The following is a 24,057-nucleotide window of genomic DNA, read 5'->3' as shown; positions in this document are numbered from 1 at the left end:
CAACCCAATCAATTAATATTTGATAAATAAAAAGACTTGATTATTATTCAGGTATATATATATTTTTTATTATTTAACCAATTGCTTTTATTTTATTTTTTTTAGATATTATTATTCAATTCACAGTCGATATATTTATTCAATTTATCTATAAATAATCAGCTATCCATCTATCATTATAATTACAATCTTATTTTAAACTCAGTCATTCAATTATTATTATTTGAAATCAAAATTTTACACTCTTAAATCACAATAAACAATAATATCTTTTAAAATATGCTTCAATAATTCATATTATTCTGTATATCGATTTTAAATTTAATTAAGGAATAATAAAATCAGTCGCATTGCCAAGTTTAATTAAAGCCGTTTTTTTTTTTCATATAAATTAATTAACTCCTCCAGAGCTAATTGACCAATTAACCAATATTTCAATTAATCAAATTCTTAAATACTCATGACACATATTGCTCTGTTAATAAACAAAAACATTATTATTTTTTTTTTCAATTTTTAACGATAAATAGCACTCACACAGACAACAGATAAAAATAAAATATAAAAAAAATAATTACACAATAAATTTAACTTGAAAAATAAACTGTAAAAAATAGTTAAAGAAAAAAAAGCTTGATGATCAATTTATTTTAATTGAATACAGGTAATTAAAGAATTAAATAAAAAATAATAAAAAAAAATAAATTAAGCTACTCAATTCTTTTTTTAAATATTTTTTTCTTCAACAAAATTTAAAAAGCACGAGCTTTTGTAATTTACATATATATTAGCTTTTACTGATATATCTTAAACTTGTTTTTTCATTTATTTTGTTATTAATATTTATTTATTTAATTATTGTGTTGTATATTTATTTCAATTATTCATGAATAATAACATCAAATGTACATTCTGTTGACCAACCAGCTTCGTCACTTGCTTCGTAGGTAATTTTCCATTGACCAATGCCAAAAATACGTCCAGAACTCTGTAACAATGTTGACCAACACTTAATCATTATACATGTATATCTATGTGTGTTGGTATATATTGACGTGTACAAAATAGTTTGCATAGCAAAGTGCTAGACCACACATGGCTTTTGCCAAAATAGTCTAGGTTCCAACAATCAACCTGGACATTCATCGCATGCATGTGCAAATGTGCATATATATATATCAAATTTCACTGAGAGAGCAGTTTACGACAAAAGGTTGAATAGTGATAAAAGGATATACTAGCTCATCTTGTATGACCAAAGACCTATCTCATACTCTGCTTATTTATGTTTTTTTTTTTTTTTTCTTTTTCATCCTCTTATTATCTGGAATATACATCCGACTTGAATATAGTTTAATCTTTTGAAAATGCAAATTACAATATACAAGAATTTATATAAAATGTAAAATATAATTTTTAAAAATTTTGTTTTATTAAATTTTTAAAAATGGTTTTATTAAATTTTTAATAAAATTTTTTTGTTATACTAAAAAAACACTTGTGTATATGAAATTTGAATTTTAGAAATTGCTATATATAATTTAGGTAATTTTAAGGGAAAAAATAATTTTCTATTTTAATTTTTTTAATTTTATATTCAAGATTTATCGAGTTTTATTATTAAAATTCAACTTGATATTTTAATTAACTAAATTTAAAATAAAAAAAAAAAAAAATCAATGTTTATTTATAAACACTGGATACAATCATTATTATTAAATTTTCTGGCATTACGGTCTGTTGAATGTAGAAAATCATCGCGTAAAAAAAAAATATTAGCCCATTAAAAAATTCCGGGAGAATCAACTAATTGACTGATATGAAGTCAATTTTATTTTTTAATTTTTGCATTTTCATTTGATACCGTCAAACAAAAAATAATAAAAAAAAAAAAAAAATAAAAAAGAGAACGAGTAAAACACAAATGACCTTTATAAAATTATATAATTGAAAATGAATAGTTAACAAACCTGATTATTGGTGATTCTTGTTACTTTGACATTATCGGTGAATATCGGTTCTTGCCAATTAATCAATGTGCCATTTTTACCGATAATATTGTTCGGACAATCGCGAACTTTTGGTGATTCACCATCTGGAACAAATATAAAGTATAATATATTTTTTTCAATTTTATATTTCATTCAAAGTTTCAAGTTAAAGAAAAAAACAAAAACAAGAAAGAAAAGTAAAATAAAGATAAAAATAAAATAAAATAATAATAAAGGTATGCAGTAGACATTGGCTCAGTCAGAACAGTGGTAGTTCGTGGGTCAGATCTATTGAATTATCACTAGAGAATCAGCAGACCGTGTCAAATAGATTTTCCTCATTTCTCTCCTCAACCATCGAACGTAGAAACTGCATTTAATTAAACCACTGTGCTGTTGAAAGCTTCTCATTGTTTAAATATATACCTATATACTCAAAAGCTGCTTTAACTATAAGACAGCTATTTCATCAAATTTAACAATATAAATTTATATAATCTTCTTCCTAAAAAATAAATTATTATGATTACCTTTTACAATAATTCTTAATAAACAGCTTGTTTGTTTTTTTGTCATTGAATTTCTTGCATAAAATGTAACAACATGTAAGCCAGTTTTAAGTACTGCCTCTAATCTTTTACCCCATGATGGTATTGATCGAACATTACGAAACCAATCTAAATCAGTTATTGGCTGATTAAATTTTACAAATACCTCATCTTGTCCCGGTGGCAATTCAACAGTTATGTCATTTGGACATTCCAAATGAGGCTCTTCATATTCTACAAAATATTTAATCAACAGTTTACTATTTTTTTTTGCTCTAGAAAATTAGCACACTACAATAGGCACAAACTAATATAGTTTTATATATTTTTAGTATGTTACAGTTTAATATTGAAAGAACACAACCTCTTTATCATTTATTCCTAGTGAATTTTACCATTATAAATTATGTGTTTTCATTTTACGTTTAAATTTATTTATTTTATTTTTTTAATTACGTTTGATTTAAATAATTTTTTTTTTTTATTATTATGAAAAAAAAAAAATTATTTGAATAAAAAGTAATTGAAACAAAAAATTAATTTACACGTAGAATAAAAACACATAAAAAGCACATAATTTTGATCGATAGTTCATTAGAATAAGTTAATTATTAAAGAAGTTGTGTCAACTTAATATTGCTGTTAAAAAAATTTTTAAAAAAAAAAAAATTAATTTAAACGTAGAATAAAAACACATAAAAAGCACATAATTTTGATCGATAGTTCATTAGAATAAGTTAATTATTAAAGAAGTTGTGTTAACTTAATATTAAGCTGGCAAAACATTGCATAGAAAAAATATATAAAAGCACAAAAATCGCAAGTTCCACACAAAAATAGCACAAAAAAAGCATAAAATTTTAGGTCTAACAATATTAGTTTGTGCCTATATTGTGGTATGCTAACTTTCTAGAGGTATTTTTTAAAACTTATTTATAATTTATATTAAAAATTAATTTGTCTATTTATAAAATAAATAAATAATAATAATTTAATTTTTATTGTTTAAAAAATAGTTAAACATTGTATATATAAATATTTTATAAAATACTAACCAACACATTCACCAAGTTTTGTACCAATCCAGTTTCCATCACCGTGACAAATTAGATTGTATTCCCCAAGGAGTTGATAACCCGGTAGACATTTCAAATAGCACTTAGTACCAGGTCGATGAATAGCTCTTTGTGCCACCAATGGATTCCAAGTTTCCTGTTTTGAACATACCAGGTTACCTTGTTTAACTTGTTTCAATGCAGGACATAAAACTTCATTAATCTCTGTAAAATTAAATTATTATTTGCAATATTTTAATAATAATAATAATAATAATAATAGTCTTTTTTATTAAAAAATATATTTTAATAGATAATAGATAATTTAATCTATAATGATATTGGATGCTTCAAGAGAATATTAATCATGTAATTTAGAATTGAAAGCTGTTATCCGAAATCAATTATTTTCATACCCTATCAAATTCTCATTAAGCCAAAGGATACATGAGCAATTTAACAATTGTTTTATTTACAAAATTATTATTTTAATTAAAAAAGATATATATTTTTCATACCTGTACATGATTTACCATCAGCTGACAATATTTTTTCATCACCATTGCAAGCACAAAAAAAACTGCCATTTGTATTTTCACAAATTTCATTACAGCCACCATTATCATCATCACACTCATTAATATCTATTTAAAAATAATTATAATTTATTGATTAATTTTTCAAATGATAAATTGATATTTCAAACTTACCAATACATGAATTTTGAAATGGGGATTTTTTATAGCCAGGAGGACAATCGTTTTCTGGAAATTCAATTGAAGCTTTATCCTTTGATTCAAGTGGATCAGTACAATGATATGAACCCGGTGTATTTATACATCCATTCAGACAATCTTCAGTTTGCAATTCAGTTACTGAACACTCATCCACATCTATTTAACAAAAAAGAACAAAAAAAAAATCATAATCCTCACTTGTTAAACGTTTTTTTTAAACAAAAAAAAATCATCAAAGAAAAGTTTCGATTCTATTTAAAATAAAATATCCTCAAAGGAATATTTAATTGATTTTTAAAGGATAAATAGAAAAAAAAAAAAAATAAAAAAATTTGCTAATGATGTTGTTTCAAAGGACTTGTTCTAGTTGAATTTTTTTATTTTTTATTTCCATTGAATATTGATTGAAAAGCTTAGATAAAAAAAAAAAGGAAAAATGAATTTTCTTTTAGAAATATAATACCTTGACAAGTTTTCCAGTCATCTTGTAAGACAAAGCCATCTGGACAAAGGCAAAAAACTCTTCCATCAGTTTCAAGACATGTATGAGAACATCCAGCATTGTCTACAGAACAAGGGCCAACATCTTGACAGGTATGATTGTCACTTGTCAGTACAGTACCAGGTACACTTTCACATGAACAAGAGTAACCACCATCGAAATTTTTACAAATATCTTGACATGGTCCTTTTCCATTGTTTGAAAAACACTCGTCAATATCTAATATTTAAAAAAAAAAAAGAAAATATCAAAATCAATAAATAACGTTGTAAATTTACTGAAAGAAAATTATTATTTATTCATGATATAAAATATTGTATATATATTTTTTTTATGATAATATTTTACCAATACATGTGAAGTTGTCTTTTCCATATTTCATTCCTGTGGGACATTCACACCGAAAGTGTCCTATGGTATTGACACATATGTATTGACATCCACCATTTGCTTTTTCACATTCATCTATATCTAAAAAATATAAATATACTTTGAATACAAGTTTATTTTAATTTTTTTATTATCATTTGATATTTATTTTCTTATTTTTTTTTTCATACCAATACATTTATTATCTTCCAAATGAAAACCTTCGTAGCATATACATTCTGGTGTATTATTTATTTCACGACATGCCTGATCACAATGTATTTCTAAGCATGCTTCATTTTTTATTTTTTTTATATCACATAATGGAAGCTCGCCTATCCATTCACGGTTTTTACACAATAGTCTGCTACTGTTTGATGACATAGAATAACCCGAAATACATTCATAGTCTGCTTCTAAATATTCTTGGCCTGGATTTGAAGATCTTTTACAAGACAAAGTTTATGAAAACAAGAATAAAAAATTATTATTTATTGTTATTTTTCATTAGTAATATTAAAAAATTTATTATTATTGAAATATATATTATTTTTAATCAATAATAATAATAAAGGTAAACATTTACTCAAAATAAATCCGAAGATTTATAATCAAATTTTTTTTTTCGTTTTAATTTTTTAATTTCATTATTATTTATCATCATTATTTTTATTATTGAAATATCAATTATCATTATTATGATTACTATTAATATTAATAAGAGTTTAAATATTTTATTTTATAATTTTTTAATGATTATACAATGATTTTAAATTAATGTAAATGCAAAATTTTATTTTTTTTATTTTTCAATTTTATTGTTATTATTAATTGTTTTTAATTTTTTAAACTATGATAGAGTTGAGCTATCCTTGTAATTTTTTTTTTAATAAACTCTCTAGGACCTAAGCTAATCTAGAAAAAAAAAAAGGAATTTTTGAAATGGTCAAAGAGGGGTTGGGGGTGGTTTTTAATTGTTTTTAATTTTTTTGTCTATGATAGAGCTGAGCTATCCTCGTAATTTTTTTTTTATTAAATTTTCTAGAACCAAAGCTAGTTTAGGAAAAAAAATGGGAATTTTTGAAATGGTCGAAGCGAGGTAAGGAGTGGATTTTAATTGTTTTTAATTTTATTTAATTTTTAATTTATTTTTTTTACAACTTCTTTGACCACAAAAATTATTTTTTAAAACTAAATATTAGAAGTCTCACTAGAAACTCAATAAAAAAAAATTACGAGGATAGCTCAACTCCATCATTGTTAAAAAAATTTAAAAAAATTCAAAACCACCCCCAACCCTCTTTGACCACTTCAAAAATTTCCATTTTTTTTTCTAAACTAACTTAGGTCCTAGAAAACTCAATAAAAAAAAAAATTACGAGAATAGCTCAACTCCATCATTGTTAAAAAAAATTGAAAACAATTAAAATCCACCCCCTACCCCTCTTTGACCATTTCAAAAATTCTCATTTTATTATCTGAATTAGCTTAGATTCTAGAAAACTTAATTAAAAAAAAAAACTACAAGGATAGCTCTATTTAAATAATAATTGATTATAGGAGTTAAGGGCCGAGCCCAAAAAAATATATATATGTTTCATTTTTGATACTTACTTTACATATTTTATCAGAGCATTTTGTATTTGTGGAGCTGGTTTGAATGTACCATTCATACATGATACATCACCAATAACATATTTATCATAGTCATCAGATAAATCTTTAAATATTTCATCATTTGAAATATCAATAAATTCAGATACACGTTGTATATGGGATTTTAATATTTCATTTTCTAAATTTTTCGTCAACTCTTCTTCAACTCTATTGTTATTATTATTGTTATTAACATTATTATAATTATTAAAACTTTCGGGTAAATTTTTTCTCTTATTTACAGTGTTATTATTTAGTTTAACTTTTTTTTTTTTATTATTAACTTTATTATTTTTATTAAGTCGTTTTTCATTTTTTTTAAAATGTTTTTTATGTTTATGATTATTTAATTTATTAATACGTGAATTTATTGGTGTACGTATTTTAATATTGTCATTTATTAATTTTGGATATTCATTTAACTGTTCAAGTAAAATATCAATTGATGAGCTTTTTTTATTGTCATTATTGTTGAATGAATTTTTAAATGATTCTTGATGTCGTTTTCTTTCATTTGACAAAACAGTATCCCAGCTATAAAAATAAATGTTTATTTATATAATAAAATGCATAAATTATATTTTAAAAAAAAAAAAAGCTTTTCATTTTTAAATTAAAATAATATATAAATATTTATTAAAAAATAAATTTACGTAAATCTGTCGTAGGGTGTACCAGGATCATGTAAATCATTCCAGTTTTCTTTAATGTTAATTTGTGATGTCAATACAGGAGATAAAACATCCTCCTTTTTTTTTTCACTATTTTGACAAAAACCTAAAATATAAAATAAAGTATTTTATGTGTATTTTTTATCACAAGTAGTTTGTATAAAAATAAAAAAAAATACAGAAAGATAATAAAATAAAATTTAAAAATAAATTGTAAAAAAAAAAAACATTTTCACCAAACTCAACGACAATTTTGTATAAAAAAGTTTAACTTAGTTTTTTTTTTTTTTAATTTTTTTTTTCACTGTAAAGTTTTCAAGCATATATACAAAGTTTGGTTTCAGTTTCAAACCTCTTACGATTGGTGAACAAGAGTCAACTGAGGCTTGCTCACGTTCAATGTGATGATGAAACGTGTGAAAATCATTTCTACACTTTCAACATTATACACAGTATTTTATTCAACTAAAAAAAAAAAAAAATTATTTTTATTTATCTGATTTTATAAATCCTTTTTACAGTTTATACGCTGAATTTAAATTTTCACATCAGCAAGTCTGTATTATTTTACATAAAATCTATCTAAACATGTTTTTTATTTTTCCTTTTTTCAATCTACTTTTATTAGTTTTTCTAATCCACTTTTATTTATTTATATATTTTTAAGTTAATTATTATTTTCTTTTTTTTTAAATATATCTTTAAGCAAAATTTAATTGTCATATAAAAAATAAATAAATATTAAAAATAAAATTGATGTTTTTAAATTTGTGAATTTTCTGAAGCATGTGAAAATTGAAATTCTATAAAATACAACCCTCAAGGTATATACTTGAATTTTTAACGACAAAATTCAACAAAATATTTGACTTTAAACGTGAAAATTTAAAATATTTATATCTCCAAATTTTCCTAGTTAAATGTTCAAAAATATTTAATGTTTTTCAAGTACTTTCTTTAAAAAATGCATTAAAAAATTTTCATAATATATTATTAACAGGATATAATAAAGTTTAGATAATTTTTTTTTTTGTTTTTAATTAAAGATGTTTAACGTTTATGAGCATTAACTTTAAAAAGTTGTTGTAATAAAAATCACGGTATACAATGGAAAATGTAAATTAGTGTAATCTCTGCTTGAAGATCCTACTAATGAGGCAATTTTTTTTTCCTTTTTTCTCTTCACAACTCAACCCTTTTTAATACCAGTGGAGAAATAAAGTTCCGTTGCGATAGTTTAAGCCCAGTTGAAAGTGACTTTTCGAGTACCTCGAAGACTAAAAAGTGCTGAGGGCAAAGCTTTTGCATATCCCAATTTTATCATCATTTTTTTTTTTTATAGGAAATCAACGTTCAATCCAAGCTTCTATGTATTTAAATTTTTTTAAAGTTGTTTTTCATTTTAACCATGCACATGTTAAACGTCGTATATTTTCTCGAAAAATAATATTTAAAAATAAAATAAATAAAATAAAATCCATAGATTATTTTTTTTTCTCTCAATAGTGAGTTTTAGTTTGCAAATATGACGTAAAATATTTTCTACAGTTTGGATTAATACGTTGAAATAAAATATATATTTCTTCTCATTTTATATTTTTATGTTATTGTCTATTTACTTTATAAAGGTTATCATCAATTATCCAAAACTCTTATTTTTTTATCAACAACAACAACAACAACAATGTATATATGAAATAAACATCCGTCTTAGAAAACAACAGAGTAATAATAGCCTCTTCAGTAATGGAACTTTTCCATCAGCACGAGCTTTTCCTACACGCAACAAATAATAAATTGTAAGATGCTTTTTATACTCATGAAAAGATTTTCTGCACGTATTTCACTTGAACTTGAAAGCAATTAAATTAAAGTACTGTGTAGTTTCTACATTCAATGTTCAATGAAATCATAAATAAATATAAGTTAAATAAAAATTTCAAACTAACAAGATGTTTTCTTTTTTTTATAAAAAACAAATTGAGTTATAAGTTAAAAATAAAAAATTAATTAATTAAAAATTTTATATTAGTTAAATGTAAATTGTTGTATTAATTTATTAGCTAAGAGAAAAAATTAATATTGAAATTGAAATTTAAATATTTAATAAGTAAAGTGGACATTGTTGATCTCCAAAAAATTTTAAACCTCTAGTGTGTTTGCTTGAAAATTTGAAATGAAAAATATAATTTTCAAATTATATTTATCGGATAATAATTCACATTTGTTGTTATCGTAATTTCTTTTTTTTTTTTTTTCGTATCTACTTGAGGATTGCTAGCCTAAAATACCCATTTAACTTTTTGAAAAAAAAATTTAAACCCTTTAATGTGCGTCAGTTAAACTAAAGATTTAAATTCTATGCAAAAAAAAATTATTTAAGGTCAAACTTTCTGCTATGACAGTTTTTTTAAAATATACTCCAAGGATGAATGACTATATATTTTTTGTGAAAAAAAGTTTAATCCTTCAGCGCGTGTTCCAAGGTGTGAGATATTTTATAAAAACTCAAAAGTATATATATAAAGTAAAAGAAAAACGTGATAATAATGAAGAAAAAAAATGGAGCAAATTGAAATAAATCGATAAATTGTATTTGCGGTTTGTACTGTGTTAAATGAGCTCCAGATAGATATAAAGATCTTTACATGACGCGAGCTTTTCATGAAAATGGTATCGGGTTAATGTGGTTAACAATAAAATCAACATAAACCAACGACAATTGTCAACATAAATTATATTTAAAATTGAATTTCACATAAAAAAAAAATAAATCAAAGGTTTTTATAAAATATTTTTTCAATTTTTTAATTATTTAAAGATCAATTGATAATAATTGAATGAAAAATATTATAATTAAAAATGAATGGTCTTATTAAAATATGCAGATCGTTGAGAAAATTGAAAACAAAAAAATTTAATCATCAAATTTAAAGTTTAATTGAATTGACTTTTTAATGAAATTAATTGCAAAGAGGAAGGCCAAAGATCCAATCTGGTGTATATATATTGAGAGAGACACAGAGAAAAAGAGAGAGGAGAGATAAAAAGAGTGGAATAGTAAAATATATGCTCATTTCTCTAACCCTTTTTTCATTTGTTAATAAAGACTTTTAAAATTTAAAATCGAAAAATCAATGAATGAAAATTAATCAATTAAAATTGTATGAAATTAAAAATTTAATAAATTCAAAAAAGTTTTTTATAATTTTATAATTATTATATATTCATGGGATTTAAATTGAAAACTTTCAATAATTTTTTTTTTTTGTTTTTATAGAAAGTATTGGATATGTTAAACAGTTATTGATAAATTAATTGAAAAAAAATTAATTCATTGATTTGAAATATAAAATTATTTATGATTATTTTTATTATTTTTTTCCTATTGATGTTTAATTTTATTTTCAATTTATTTAACAAAAAAAATAAAAATATAAAAATAACATACGTATATAATTTGCGTGAATTGAAAATTCAATTTCTGATATACTATTTTCTCGATTTGTTGAACAAGCTCTTCAAGCAATGATTGTTCCGAATGAATTCGAGAAATTACCATCGTCTTCTCTATAACATGCTTCGTCATCCTGTTTGTGGTTCGACTGAATTTCTCCATATAAAATCAACTCAATTTAAACATCAATTCTGATATACTTCCACCCACTAAACTCTTGTTAAAAAAAAAAATATTAATTGTAAAATTCAAAAGACAATAAAATTCAAAAAAAATATCTCATTGTTTTTAACAATACACTTTTCAAGATACTTCAAAGCAATCAATATCAAAAAAAAAAAAAAAAAATCTACTAATTAAAATAAACTGTTAATTAAAGAATATAAAATAAAAAAAAAATTGCTAAATTAAATTTTTCTTTTCAATAATTAAAATACATTTATAAATTCTATCAATTTATATTTGAAAAAAAAAATTAAATAATTTATTTGTTATAAAATTGTAACCGAAATATAAAATGAAAAATAATTTCAAGTATATATATGTATTTGTAGCATATGACGGTGTTTTGCGGTTAATCCATTAAATTGGTTTGTGGACATTCAAACATTCGTATATATAAAATCCAACTGTCGCCAGCAACATGTCGTATTTTCAACATTAAATAAATTTTATATATAAATATATATGTATATTTTTATATAGTATATATTGATATCACATATATTTATGTTGAATATCCGATAACTGATGTAGAAATATATGTATGAGCAACATAAATGTATCCTGATTTTAGGTGATAAGAATTTTCATATTATTATAATACACTTGCTGGATGATCTGACTATTTGTAGATTGAATTTGCTGAAAGATGATGACAACTGGAATTGATATTGATATCATTATATAATGTTAATAGACATATTTTTTACTAAATTTATCTACAAATATTGGAGAAAGCGTCTTGTACATTTTAGATATTTTTATATTACAAATTGACAATTTCATCCAACCTTTACATTTAGAAATTTTTGACTAATTGTTTTTGCAATAGGTTGGTTTAAATATAAATTTATTCTTTTTATAAATTTTGATAATTTATGTTTGAAAATAATAATTGCAAACTACTAATTTCTGAAATTATAAATAAATTTATAATTGTGTATACTTTTACAAATGAACGTTTTCAATTTTGTTGGTGATTATTTGTTGTTATTTTTAAAAGCCGATTATCAAAATATATTACAAAATTAAGCTGACATAATAACTGAACCGTTGCAAAAAAAAATTAAATGAAAATGTATATTTTTTAATGCAGGAATGAATTTTGAATTTATAATGATTTTGACTTTTCACATTTCACAAACCGTAATCGCATAATAATTTTCAAAATTTGTTCCTGCGTTTAAAAATAAAATTATTTGACTAATTTTTTTTGCATTAGCTCAATTTAAATACCAACTCAATTGTGTTATATATTCTAATAATAATTGGCCTTGAAAATTAACAACAAAAAAATTATTAATAATAGAAAAAAAATTGTATATAAATGTTTTATTGTGTAGAGAATAAATAATTCTATAAATATGTTAAATAATTTTTTTTTATACATGAAAAAATAGTTTATATTATTTTTTCAATACTTTTCAATATTTCAACATTGTCATGATGAATACTATTCAATACCGGACATTGACAATGCATCGCTGCGCTTTTTGTACTAAACTAAATTATTGTTTTTTTTTTTTTCTTTTTCTGTTCTTCAACAAGAGCCTACTACATTTCTCATCAATACTAAAATTTATTCATTAAAATTTTTTTATTTTCTTCTTTTTAAAGATTCAATAAGTTTTTTTTTTTTTATTTTAGAATTCTTTATTTTTATTATATTCAATTTTTAAATGGCCAAAGATATTGTTAAATTCAGCAAAAAATTTCTTGACAATTTTGCTGAATAATTTTCAAGTTTTTGCAATGTTTGATTAATTGATAGTTGTACTGTACAGTTTGACTTTAAACTGAGTTTGAATAATTTTATTTGACAAGAAATATTACAAGTTACTTATTAATGATTGATGCATATTTAAGTTTATCCAAAATTTTAAAATTTAATATTTTTTATTCTGTTGTTTTCACGCCTTTTTTTTTGAAAGCTTTATCAATATTCACGATGAAATTCTTTGATAAAAAATTCTTTCATTATTTGTTTTCTATTGTTGTTTATTTTTGTTTATTTTTTGTCTACTGTTGTTTATTTATTTATTTATTTTTGGTTTATGAGACAAAACTGACAAAGCACCTTTCAAAAACTTTCAATACACTTTGGCTGTTTTAGTTTGATTTTAAAGTTTCTCATCGTAGTTCTTTAAGTTCAAGACACATTTCGTAGAGTCAAAACTCAGTTTCGTAATCAGTTTGTTGTTTTATTTATTTTTTTATATCTATTTGTTAAACTTACTCTTGATAAAATTTAATAAACGTACAAAAGAAAAACAAGCGAAGCAAAGAAAAATAAAAGGAAACAATTTATTATTCAAATCATTCATTATTTATATTATCATAAAAAAAAAAAAAAAATAAAACTTACCAATTGTAATAACGAGTGATAAAAAATACACAATATATTTCAACTCCATCACTATCACACTGATTTAAAAAAAAATCAAGAAAAACAATTTAAATTCACCAAAAAAAAAATAAAGAAAAAAACTTTTTCAAAATTTTTATCGGAGATATATTTTAATTTTTGCTGATATGATTTTTTTTTTTAAATTCAAAATTTCTAAATTATAATTGATACGTATCTTACGGCCACTCGCGTGGCTCTGATCGTGATGTTTCTTTTCTCCAGTTTCCAGGAACCAGTGTGCTTCATCAAAAGGCGCCTGCTCTGTTGAAAATTTTCCATCCTCTATCAGCAACCCCTATCAAATCTCTGTACATATATATGTGTCTACATAAAAATAACAGGTACACAATACAACACAATACAATATCATTTTTATTTTTTCTATTGTCTCTTTGTTCCTTCAACCCTTATTGTCCCAATCTTGAAAAAAACTTTATATTTTATTATTTTCATTATTTTTTATGAATGAATATTTGCTCCATTAAATTTATACAATAAAAATGAAAAAAAAATAAATAAACTTTTTAAATATTAAATTTATATATTATTTATATGTATTGATTAAAAATGAATAATTTATATTTTTTTAACAAAATTTTATTGTAAATTATATACCAGTATAATTTTCATGTTAATTTTTATTTTTTAACAATATAAATATGTACTTTTAAATGAAGAAAATTTGCATATTCATTGAAAAAATAATTCATGCGGATATTTAATTAATGTTGGAATTATTTTGCAATATTGTATTAAACATTATACATGTTGTTATATATTTTTCATATTTACGATAACCCTTCACTGACTTTCTTGAGATTGCGTAGTACTTACTGGTTTTTTTTCTTTTTTTTTTTCTTACACTTTTAAAAATGATAATTCGCTTTTTTTTATATAAAAATGATTAATTCATTGAAATAAAATAAGTAGATAGATTGTTTGGTTACTTAGTTGTCGATGAGCAGCTGTTGAATATCAATATAAAATTATTTAAATATTCAGTTTTATTATTTTCAATTTTGTGAAATGTATGGACAACCAATTCCTGTGATACAAAGAAAACGAGATGACGAAGATGAAATGTTAGACGGTTCACCTCCAGACAAAGTAAGTCAATCAAATTTATTTTTTTTTCTTTTTATTATATCAAGAGTTTATTGAATTTTTTGTGTACGTAATTGATTACGTAGTTTATTTTTATTTATTTATTTTTTATTTTTCTTTTATGTTTTGATTATTTATTTATTTATTTTTTTTTTGTGATGCAATGTTTTTTGTTTATAAAATCATGTATAAAAAATTATATTGCATAATCTTTTTTTTTTTTTTTTTCAATTTATGATTATAAATTTAATAATTTTATCAACAATAATGACGTTCATTGTGATAAATTATACATAATTACTATTAAAACGGATATCAATAATCAAACGATTATTTCATTTATTTTTATAATTATTATTTATTTTTATAAATTGATATAAATTATCATTTCATGCAAAAAAAAAGATAATCTTTCTTTTTTTTCATTTTATAAATTAAAATTGATAAAAAAAATAGATTAATTTAAAAAATTAAAAAGTATTTCATATTTTAAATTTATTAAATATGAAAAAAAAAAAAATTTCTTTTAAGAAAAATACGTGTATAGAAATTTGTGGCTCAGCTTACGTTTCGAATCAGCAATTTCTTTCCTTTAATTTTATCACTCAACATTCAATGAAAATTTCATCAGCTAAATAAAAAAAAAAAAAAAATTCCTTAAACGCGCATGTTGGCAATAAGGAAGGTTTAATTGCTTTCGGGGAAATTATCCATTGGAAGATGATGCAAAAGTTTTTATCGATTGCAGAATGTTTCGATTCCGTTTCATTTTTTTTTCTGTAACAAAAAAAAAGGAATGATAATAATAATAATTAAAGTAGAAAAAATAGATAATATTTGTTGCTTTATAAAACTTTAATTGTATCTACTCTTGCATGACTGGTTTTTTTTTTTACTTGTTATTATGAATAGTAAATTATTTCAACAGTTTAAGCAGTTTGACAGACAGTTACCTGATCAGTCACCAAAACAAACTGAATAATTATGAATTTTATTAAAAAGTTATCATATTAATTTATAGTGGGAGGTAGAAATTATAATTTGGTGGGGATTATACATTTTATAAAGCTGATTTTTCACAGAAACAAAAATAATACAACGACAATCATCACAAGATAAACACTAAAATATATTTAATAAATTTTTAACTTAAATTTCAAAAGTTATTTATTGCTTTTTTTTATCATGGCACCAACACAAGTTGTTGTTGATGTAAGATTTGATAAAAAAAAAAATATAATCATTTTAAATAAATTGAAATAGAGTTTTGATTTTTTGTTTTTTCATTTTAGCCAAAATTAATGGAAGGTGGAAATTATATAAAAGAAGGTCGTGATTCTGCAAAAAGTACTTGTTTAATATTTTCACCAAAAGAAGAAGATCAAGTTGGTGCATTGGGAAAATATTTGCAACTTTTTGCTGTAAGTTTTTTATATTTTTTATTAAAGATATTTTTCATTTCGAAGATGCAAAAATTTTTTTATCATTCGTAAACTTATGTAATTTTTATTTTTGTTTAGTGATAAATAAAAAAAATAATATAAGGAAAATTAAAAGAAGAATATTTGTAATATTTCAATTTATTGTAATTGTGTTTTTTTTTTTTTTTTTTTGATAAAACATTTTTTGATAAATATTTTCAAGTTAATGATATATTAAATTCAACATGAAAAATTGTAGAAACATCATGTGAACCTGTTGCACATTGAATCACGAAGTTCTTTACGTCAACAAAATGGTTATGAATTTATGGTAGAATGTGCACCTGGTGGAAACCTTGGTGGAGCTATTGAAGCAATTCGAGTTCAAACAAACTATTTTTCCATAATATCAAGGTAAGAAATCATAAATGTATTTTCATTTTAAAATTTTTATCCTGGATAAAAAAAAAATAAAAAGCATAGATATATTCTTTTGAAAATTCTTGTGAAAATAAAAATATATAAATAATAATGATAAAAAGCTTTCTATTAAAATAACAATGTTCAAATGTATTTAAAATTACAGAAATCACAAAAATAATATTGACACAGTGCCTTGGTTTCCACGTAGAATTCGTGATCTTGATAAATTTGCAAATCAAATATTAACATATGGCTCAGAATTGGATTCAGATCATCCTGGTTTTACTGACCCAGTTTATCGTTCAAGACGTAAATATTTCGCTGATATTGCATATAATTATAAACAGTAAGTTATCTTTAATTTTTTTTAAAATAAAATTAAGACAAAAATATATAATAAATTATTATTTCAAGTGGTCAAGAAATACCTCGAGTTGATTACAGCCAAGAAGAGACAAATACTTGGGGTGTTATATTTCGAAAATTAACTGAGCTTTATCCAAAGTATGCTTGTCGTGAGCATAATCATGTTTTTCCATTATTAATTGAAAATTGTGGATACAGAGAAGATAATATTCCACAACTTGAAGATATATCAAATTTTTTAAAAGGTATTTTTTATATTTATTTAATAATATACTCAAATATTTATTCAATTAATTTAATTAATTTAATTTATTTTTCTATAGATTGTACAGGATTTACATTACGACCAGTTGCTGGTTTATTATCATCACGTGACTTTTTAGCTGGTTTGGCATTTAGAGTATTTCATAGTACCCAATATATTCGACATCACAGTAAACCACTGTACACGCCTGAACCTGATGTGTGTCATGAAGTATTGGGTCACGTACCAATGCTAGCTGATCCAGCATTTGCACAATTTTCACAAGTCATTGGCCTCGCATCCCTTGGTGCACCAGATGAATACATAGAAAAACTTGCAACTGTAAGTCATTATTTATCAATTAATATTATTATTCTAAATATACAATTATTTTTATTTTACAATCATCAATTAATTATTTAATTTATCATTTATAAATATATGTATTTTTATTTTTAAATTGATAAATAATGTATCAGTATACATTTGATTTATTATTTCAATTTTTATATCAATGTAAAATTCAAAAGTGTTTGATAAATTATTATCTTTACTTGTTAGTTAGTTATATTTTATTTTTATTTACATGAATGATTTTATATTTTAATTTATTTTAATAATCTTCTTTCAGTGCTTTTGGTTTACTGTTGAATTTGGAATATGCCGACAACAGGGAGAATTAAAGGTTTATGGAGCTGGTTTATTATCATCATTTGGTGAGCTTGAATATTCTCTCAGTGGAAAACCTGAGCTTAAACCATTTGAACCAAAAAAGACAGCATTACAAAAATATCCAATTACGGATTATCAGCCAGTTTATTTTGTTGCTGAAGATTTTGAAGATGCTAAAGAAAAAATGGTGTAAGTTTAATAATTATTTGTAGATAAATATGTATATTTTGATCAAAATTAATTATCATTTTTGTATTTGTTTTTTTTCTAGTAAATTTTCACAAACAATACCAAGGAAATTTGGTGTTCGTTATGATCCATATACACAGAGTGTCAGTATAATTGATAGCAAATATCAAATTGAAGAACTTGCTATGAATGTTAATCAAGAAATGGAAACACTAATGGACGCACTGAGAAAATTGAAAAATTAAATCATTTTATTGTTTAAATTTTTTTTTCCATTGTTTATTATTGTTATTAATTTACATACGTATAACATTTATAATGTTTTTTTTTATTTTTTATTATAATAATCATGTCGAATAATTATATGTAATTGATTTATTAAAAAAATATTTGTATTTAATTTTTAATTAACAGTTATTAATTTTTAATTTTTTTTTCGTAATAAATTTTGAAAATTTAGTTCAATTATTTTGTAATTAAATTGTCCAACAATACATTTATTAATATATAATTTTTTTAAATTAAAAAAAAATTTTTTTTCAGTAAAAAAATAAGTTAAAACATTAAATTTTTATAATTTAAAATTACAAATATATCAATTTTTTTTTTTACTGTATTATCATCATAAAAAGCAAAAATTATTTTCCAATAACAAAAAAATTTAATTCATTATCATTTTAATGATACTATAAAAATCATTGGACTATAAATTAATAGCTAATAAAAATATATCTTCTCTCGGATGATATTGATTTATACAAAAAATAAAAATAAAATCCACAATTAATTCATATAACAACAATTTGATAAAATTACTAAAATGTTTCAAACACTTTTTTCATATAAAAAAAAAACAACAACAATTTATATGAATACTAATTTTAGATATCAAACATTTGTCTTAAACAATCCTCTAATTAATTTGACTAAGCTACATATAGAAAAAAATTAAATGGCACATAAATATATAAACTAAAAAAAGCTTGAAATATTAATTATTGTTGATTGATTGATGAATCAACTGAATGATCATAAAGCATGATTGGTTCTTGATAAATTTCAAATGACATCATATGGCTAGATTGTTGATGAATATCTCCAGTTTGTTGTTGCCCATGTAGCAATTGATGTTGCTCATGGCCAATCATTGCTTGTTGTTGTTGTTGTAGAAACGTTGGTTCTCCTCCAGATGAAAATAACACATCAGAATTAATTTGATGATTACTATCAATACCAGTTGATGATATAATTGCTGTTGAATTTATTTGATTAAATGTTTCAACAGGTACAAGTGACATTGATGATGTTGTTGTTGTCGATGTATTTAATTTACCAATATCAGATATATCCTGTATGATTGTTTCACTATTATTTGCATTATCATCATTACAATTTCTCATTTGGCATAAATTATTATTGTAATTAACATTAACATTAATAAGTGGCGAAACAATACCATATTTAACAATCGACAATTGTTCAGATACTCTTCTTAATTCTTCTTGTTGATTGACAATTAATTGTTGTAACTCTTCATGTTTTTTTTGTAACTCATTTTGTATATTACTTTGTGTATTTGTCATGACAATATTTTGTTGATTAATTATCATTGAATTTTGTATATTTAATTTTTTTTTTGTTAATACTGATGGTGTTATAAAACTTTTATTTGTATCATGTAATTGTATTTCATCATTACATAATGAATAACATGATGCATTATCATTTTGTTGATTTCTATGATGCACAGCAATTTCTGATGGTGAATTATATATTTTTTTTGATGTTAATGATGATACTTTTGAACTTTGATTTGTTGATAATGATTGTTGTGATTGTTGTGAACTAAATGATGTATCAGAATCATTGTTATTATTATGATAAATAATTTTTGTTTTATTTTTATTATCTTGAGTATTATTATTAATTTTTTTACATAATATATTATTAGAATTATTATTTGTTTCATTAGGTAAATTTTGAGATTTAGTATTATCTAATTTTTGTTTAATAATATCTGAATAATTAATAACGCAATGTGTGCTATTGATAAATTCTGGTTTTGAATTCCATTGATTATAAACAATGAAAAATCTTGTCTTAAGCCATATCCATTGTTGTCCTTTTGTTAAAAAACGATAATATGGTGATATACATTCACCTTTTTCCAATAATAATTTATGACAATTAGCAATTTTATCAATATCATCAATATGATAATAATCATAGCCTAATGTACCAAGTACTTCGAGTAATGAATAGCCAATAATTGGTGTTGCACGTTGATCAAGAAATAAAAATTTCCAATCCATACTATGACGTGAAATAAATTCTAATTTTTTACAATCAAATATTGTCATATCACGTATTAATTGTGGTTTATCAATACGTCCAGTACCAATGAATAACATTTTATTATCATTTGTTGATGAATTTTTATTTACATCATTATCTTGACGAAAAAAACCAACGAAATTTACACACTCATATATTGTTTCTTCATTTGGATCTAAATTACCACGTTTAATGTGACATTTAAATGATACTTGATCATTATTATTTTCCATATTTTGATTATATCCATTTGTTGGATTTAATAATATATTGTATAAGCTTGATTGATCATCTTGATATGTTATTTCATATATTGTTAAATTTTCAAGATCACCTGGTGGATAGCCAAGCAATGATCCAGCACTCTCTGATGCATAATTAATTTCTCCATTTGATGACAATACTATTATAAAACCTTCAACTGCCTAAAAATATAAATAATTATAGATATTATATTTTATTTTTTTTAATTTTTTTTATATTTTAATTTACCTCAAGTATCAGATAGCTAAATTCTTCGTTTGATAAAAATGATGGTTTCCAATCATCTTGAATTTCATGAACTTTTGATTCATTTGCTAATGCTAAAAAAACATTTAATTAAATTAATTTTTTAATTATACAATTTTGATTATATTATATTTATTTACCACTGTGATTTTTTATATATACAATTGTTGATTGAAGAATTGATGATTTATCCATTTTTCTTGTATTTGTGTTGATCATACTTCCCAATTGATTTAGCAACATGTTAAATTGATCTCGTCTTTTTTTCTCACTGAGATTACGAGATTTTCTATAATTTAAAAAAATATATAAATTAAGGTTTATTTTCCTATGAGATTATAGAAACAACTAACAAGACATTTACCTTTTTGTATCATCCTTGTTATCACTATCATCATCAATATTTTCACTGTAAAAATAAAAATAATATTAATTATAAAGCTTTTATTTTTAACGATAATTCATCAATGAGTTTTAATTATATTAATTTATTGTTTTAAAACATTTAAATATAAACAAAAACAATATATTTTAAATAGTAACAAATTTACTAAGAAAACAATAATGAAAACAAAAAAAAAAACAAGCTTTGTATTTATAATTATATTATTGTGATAAATAAAAATGACTCACTCTGATTGTCTTGAGGATTCCATTGTAGTATAACTAGCCATAATATAGCCTTCAATCACAGTACTCAATAACAGATGTATTATCTGCGTAATACAAGGCGTGCGCAATAGAAATACAGCGAAATATTTCTCTCCACCAATTCTCAAATAAAAATATTTTATCAACTATTTTTCTATTTGCCACTCATTAAAATTATCTATACTTGTCATCTTTAAATCAATACATTTATTTTATCAAATTATAATTAATATTATTAATAATTTTTAATGAAAATAAAATAAAAATTTCTACTGATATTAATTATTGACAAACAAATAATCCATTAATTACATTAACAATTTTTTTGAGTATTTAAAAATAATATTTACTTTTGTCTTTTTAATAAACAACACAATTAATAGTAGATTTTTTTTTTTTTCTATTGTAAATAAATGTTAATACAATACTACTATTTGAGAATTAATAGAAAACTTTCTCGTAACTGCAACTTGCATGCGCGATTTTCTCAACACATTGAGTATGTGTATTTGTAAGTACACTCAGCATGTCTAGCAAAACAATGTGTGTGTAAATTTCTAATACTCCAATAAATTTATAAACTATATTTTTTTTTTCCCTTTCATATGTATCTAATATATATCTGACTTTTACAAACACACATACTTGAAGAATATTATTTAATCTTTTTTTTTTTATATTTGATAATTTTATTTGTTGCAGAATGACTAACTTTAAATAGATAAATGTTACTAGTTTTAATGTTTTTTTGTTGCACTTATACTCAATTGCATTGTCAATATATTTATGTATATTAAAATGAAGTTTACATAATTATACCAAAGATGGAAGAGATTTTTTTTTTCTCAATTATATTGCGCAGAATCTTTGGGTAATTATTCAAAGCGCAAACTCAATTATGGATCAATGAAAATAAATTTTTTAAATATTATATTTATAACAAATAATGTTTAATTATTTTTTTTTTATTATTGTAAATATTTATTTATTTGAAAGTATAATAGTATTAAAATTATTATCAACTTCATTTTCTGTGGGGAGTAATTTTTTTTTTCATATCATCATTAATGTCTTGATAACTTTTTAATATATTTTTTTCATAATCATCGAAGTTAGCTAATGTTCTCATTTTAATTGACTGCCATTTTGATAAACTTGGAGTTGTTTTATTAATTAATTTATCAATATTTTTTGATTTAATATTATCATGTTGAAATTTTTGTTTTTGATCATTTGTTTTTGATAATGATAAATCATTAAACCAATCATATTCATCATCGAAAAATGTTGAATTATTTTTAAATTCATCAGTTGTTTTTTTTACAATGCTATCAATTGATTGATAATTATTTTTTAATCCATAAATATTTTTAGTTAATGGTTTTTTTGAACTCAACAATTTTGAATCAATTTTTTTATCAATTTTTTTAATTTTACAATCATTTTTATCATTGTTCATTTTATATTGATTATCTGGTAAATTATTTTTTAATTTATCATCATTTGGATTATTAAATTCTACATTAATTTTATTAATTGAAATTTCTTTTTTCAAATAACGATTTGGTATAGTTTTTTTTTTTATTTCATTTATATTTTCAATTTTCTTTTCGTCATTTAATGATTGTACTGATGTTATTTTACTAATATCAAGTTGAGGTTTTATCATTGATTTTGATGAATTTTTCGGTTGAAGACGAGGAGCTGATTTTGTTCCATTAATTCTTGTAATTTTACATTTTTCCGACTGCATTTCAATATCCTTAAAAAAAAAACAATTAATATTAAATTTGATTAAATTTTTTTAATTAGAAATCATTATTTATTACCTGTTTTTCTTGTAAAACTTGCTTCCATCCAGACATATTTTTATTTCCTTTGATATTTGATATTTTTGTTTTTAAAATTTTTTTTCTTATCAATTGAGGAACAAAATCTTTATTAAAAATCTATATAAATAAATAAATAAATAATTATAAAACAATAATTATCATTTAATAATTAATTTAATAACAAAACCTGATAAGTTGTTTTTGAAAGAAGCAATAAATTAATTATATCCTGAGAAGATAAATAATTTAATAATTTTTTCAAAAAATTATTTGGAATTGTTAGCAATGTTTTTCTATCAAAAACAATATCATTTGTATATTGACAAACAGATATTCCTTGAACAAAAAAAATACATAAAAATTAGTTTAAATATTATCTTTTAAATAATTTAAATATTTTAATTTTCATACCAAATATTATTTCAATTTCCTGTTGAAATGATTTATCCTTTTTCCATCCACTAAAATCACAAGATTTTACAGAAATATTTTTATTAGGCCCATGAGATATTGGCCAATGAAATAATTTTATTTCTTTGTCAATTATTTTAATACCATAGTAATCACGACTTGGTGCTGGAGCAATTGAATATTTTTCAAAATGTAAATTTCTTTTAGACATTAATCAAGGTTAACAAATAAATTTAAAAAAAAATTCATCTGTATTTTGTTTTTTTTTTGAATAAAAATAAAAGT

General features: G+C 22.2%; 4 protein-coding genes across 7 annotated transcripts; 1 reads left to right on the top strand and 3 right to left on the bottom strand.

The window, feature by feature from the left end:
• Positions 1-824: 824 nt before the first annotated feature.
• On the bottom strand, positions 825-14,047 carry LOC122861098. Of its 3 annotated transcripts, none has more exons than XM_044165272.1 (12): positions 13,574-14,047; positions 7,512-7,635; positions 6,817-7,392; positions 5,394-5,647; positions 5,182-5,322; positions 4,795-5,052; positions 4,305-4,487; positions 4,113-4,238; positions 3,595-3,819; positions 2,522-2,773; positions 1,971-2,095; positions 825-988 (listed from the first exon to the last, which is right to left on the bottom strand). In XM_044165272.1, exons 1-12 carry the CDS (start codon positions 13,620-13,622, stop codon positions 881-883), a joined length of 2,421 nt encoding a protein of 806 aa, XP_044021207.1. In that variant the 5' UTR covers positions 13,623-14,047; the 3' UTR covers positions 825-880. The 3 variants fall into 3 exon arrangements, with proteins under 3 accessions (XP_044021207.1, XP_044021210.1, XP_044021208.1); XM_044165275.1 differs by having other exon boundaries at positions 5,182-5,298; XM_044165273.1 differs by having other exon boundaries at positions 5,182-5,304; positions 13,574-14,045.
• Positions 14,048-14,549: 502 nt separating this feature from the next.
• On the top strand, positions 14,550-18,941 carry LOC122861095 (protein henna). Of its 2 annotated transcripts, none has more exons than XM_044165269.1 (8): positions 14,550-14,722; positions 16,012-16,140; positions 16,400-16,554; positions 16,727-16,909; positions 16,978-17,174; positions 17,253-17,515; positions 17,805-18,034; positions 18,117-18,941. In XM_044165269.1, exons 1-8 carry the CDS (start codon positions 14,642-14,644, stop codon positions 18,277-18,279), a joined length of 1,401 nt encoding a protein of 466 aa, XP_044021204.1. In that variant the 5' UTR covers positions 14,550-14,641; the 3' UTR covers positions 18,280-18,941. The 2 variants fall into 2 exon arrangements, with proteins under 2 accessions (XP_044021204.1, XP_044021205.1); XM_044165270.1 differs by lacking the exon at positions 14,550-14,722 and adding an exon at positions 15,803-15,931.
• On the bottom strand, positions 18,298-22,219 carry LOC122861094 (circadian locomoter output cycles protein kaput). The gene is made up of 5 exons (XM_044165268.1): positions 21,512-22,219; positions 21,243-21,287; positions 21,019-21,167; positions 20,861-20,952; positions 18,298-20,793 (listed from the first exon to the last, which is right to left on the bottom strand). Exons 1-5 carry the CDS (start codon positions 21,550-21,552, stop codon positions 19,030-19,032), a joined length of 2,091 nt encoding a protein of 696 aa, XP_044021203.1. The 5' UTR covers positions 21,553-22,219; the 3' UTR covers positions 18,298-19,029.
• A 257-nt stretch (positions 22,220-22,476) lies between these two features.
• Positions 22,477-24,045, bottom strand: LOC122861097. The gene is made up of 4 exons (XM_044165271.1): positions 23,773-24,045; positions 23,549-23,697; positions 23,359-23,478; positions 22,477-23,291 (listed from the first exon to the last, which is right to left on the bottom strand). Exons 1-4 carry the CDS (start codon positions 23,981-23,983, stop codon positions 22,554-22,556), a joined length of 1,218 nt encoding a protein of 405 aa, XP_044021206.1. The 5' UTR covers positions 23,984-24,045; the 3' UTR covers positions 22,477-22,553.
• Between the last annotated feature and the right edge of the window lie 12 nt (positions 24,046-24,057).

Source organism: Aphidius gifuensis, linkage group LG1 (assembly GCF_014905175.1).
Source record: "Aphidius gifuensis isolate YNYX2018 linkage group LG1, ASM1490517v1, whole genome shotgun sequence".
NCBI classification, from domain to species: domain Eukaryota; kingdom Metazoa; phylum Arthropoda; class Insecta; order Hymenoptera; family Braconidae; genus Aphidius; species Aphidius gifuensis.
Note: the sequence above shows the minus strand (reverse complement) of the source record. Positions and strands in the feature narration are given on the sequence as shown.

Bases quoted from the DNA above. Each gene is read 5' to 3' on its own strand.
- LOC122861098 (XM_044165272.1), bottom strand. From the start codon at position 13,622: ATGGAGTTGAAATATATTGTGTATTTTTTATCACTCGTTATTACAATT. The intron at 7,393-7,511 runs GTAAATTTATTT...TTATTTTTATAG, and splicing joins ACACCCTACGACAGATTTAC to CTGGGATACTGTTTTGTCAA. The intron at 4,488-4,794 runs GTATTATATTTC...TTTGTTAAATAG, and splicing joins TGACTGGAAAACTTGTCAAG to ATGTGGATGAGTGTTCAGTA.
- LOC122861094 (XM_044165268.1), bottom strand. From the start codon at position 21,552: ATGGCTAGTTATACTACAATGGAATCCTCAAGACAATCAGA. The intron at 20,953-21,018 runs GTAAATAAATAT...ATGTTTTTTTAG, and splicing joins ATATATAAAAAATCACAGTG to CATTAGCAAATGAATCAAAA. The intron at 20,794-20,860 runs GTAAATTAAAAT...TTATATTTTTAG, and splicing joins TTAGCTATCTGATACTTGAG to GCAGTTGAAGGTTTTATAAT.
- LOC122861095 (XM_044165269.1), top strand. From the start codon at position 14,642: ATGTATGGACAACCAATTCCTGTGATACAAAGAAAACGAGATGACGAA. The intron at 16,141-16,399 runs GTAAGTTTTTTA...GAAAAATTGTAG, and splicing joins AATATTTGCAACTTTTTGCT to AAACATCATGTGAACCTGTT. The intron at 18,035-18,116 runs GTAAGTTTAATA...TTTTTTTTCTAG, and splicing joins GATGCTAAAGAAAAAATGGT to TAAATTTTCACAAACAATAC.
- LOC122861097 (XM_044165271.1), bottom strand. From the start codon at position 23,983: ATGTCTAAAAGAAATTTACATTTTGAAAAATATTCAATTGCTCCAGCA. The intron at 23,698-23,772 runs GTATGAAAATTA...TTTTTGTTCAAG, and splicing joins GGAAATTGAAATAATATTTG to GAATATCTGTTTGTCAATAT. The intron at 23,292-23,358 runs GTAATAAATAAT...TTTTTTTTTAAG, and splicing joins AAGTTTTACAAGAAAAACAG to GATATTGAAATGCAGTCGGA.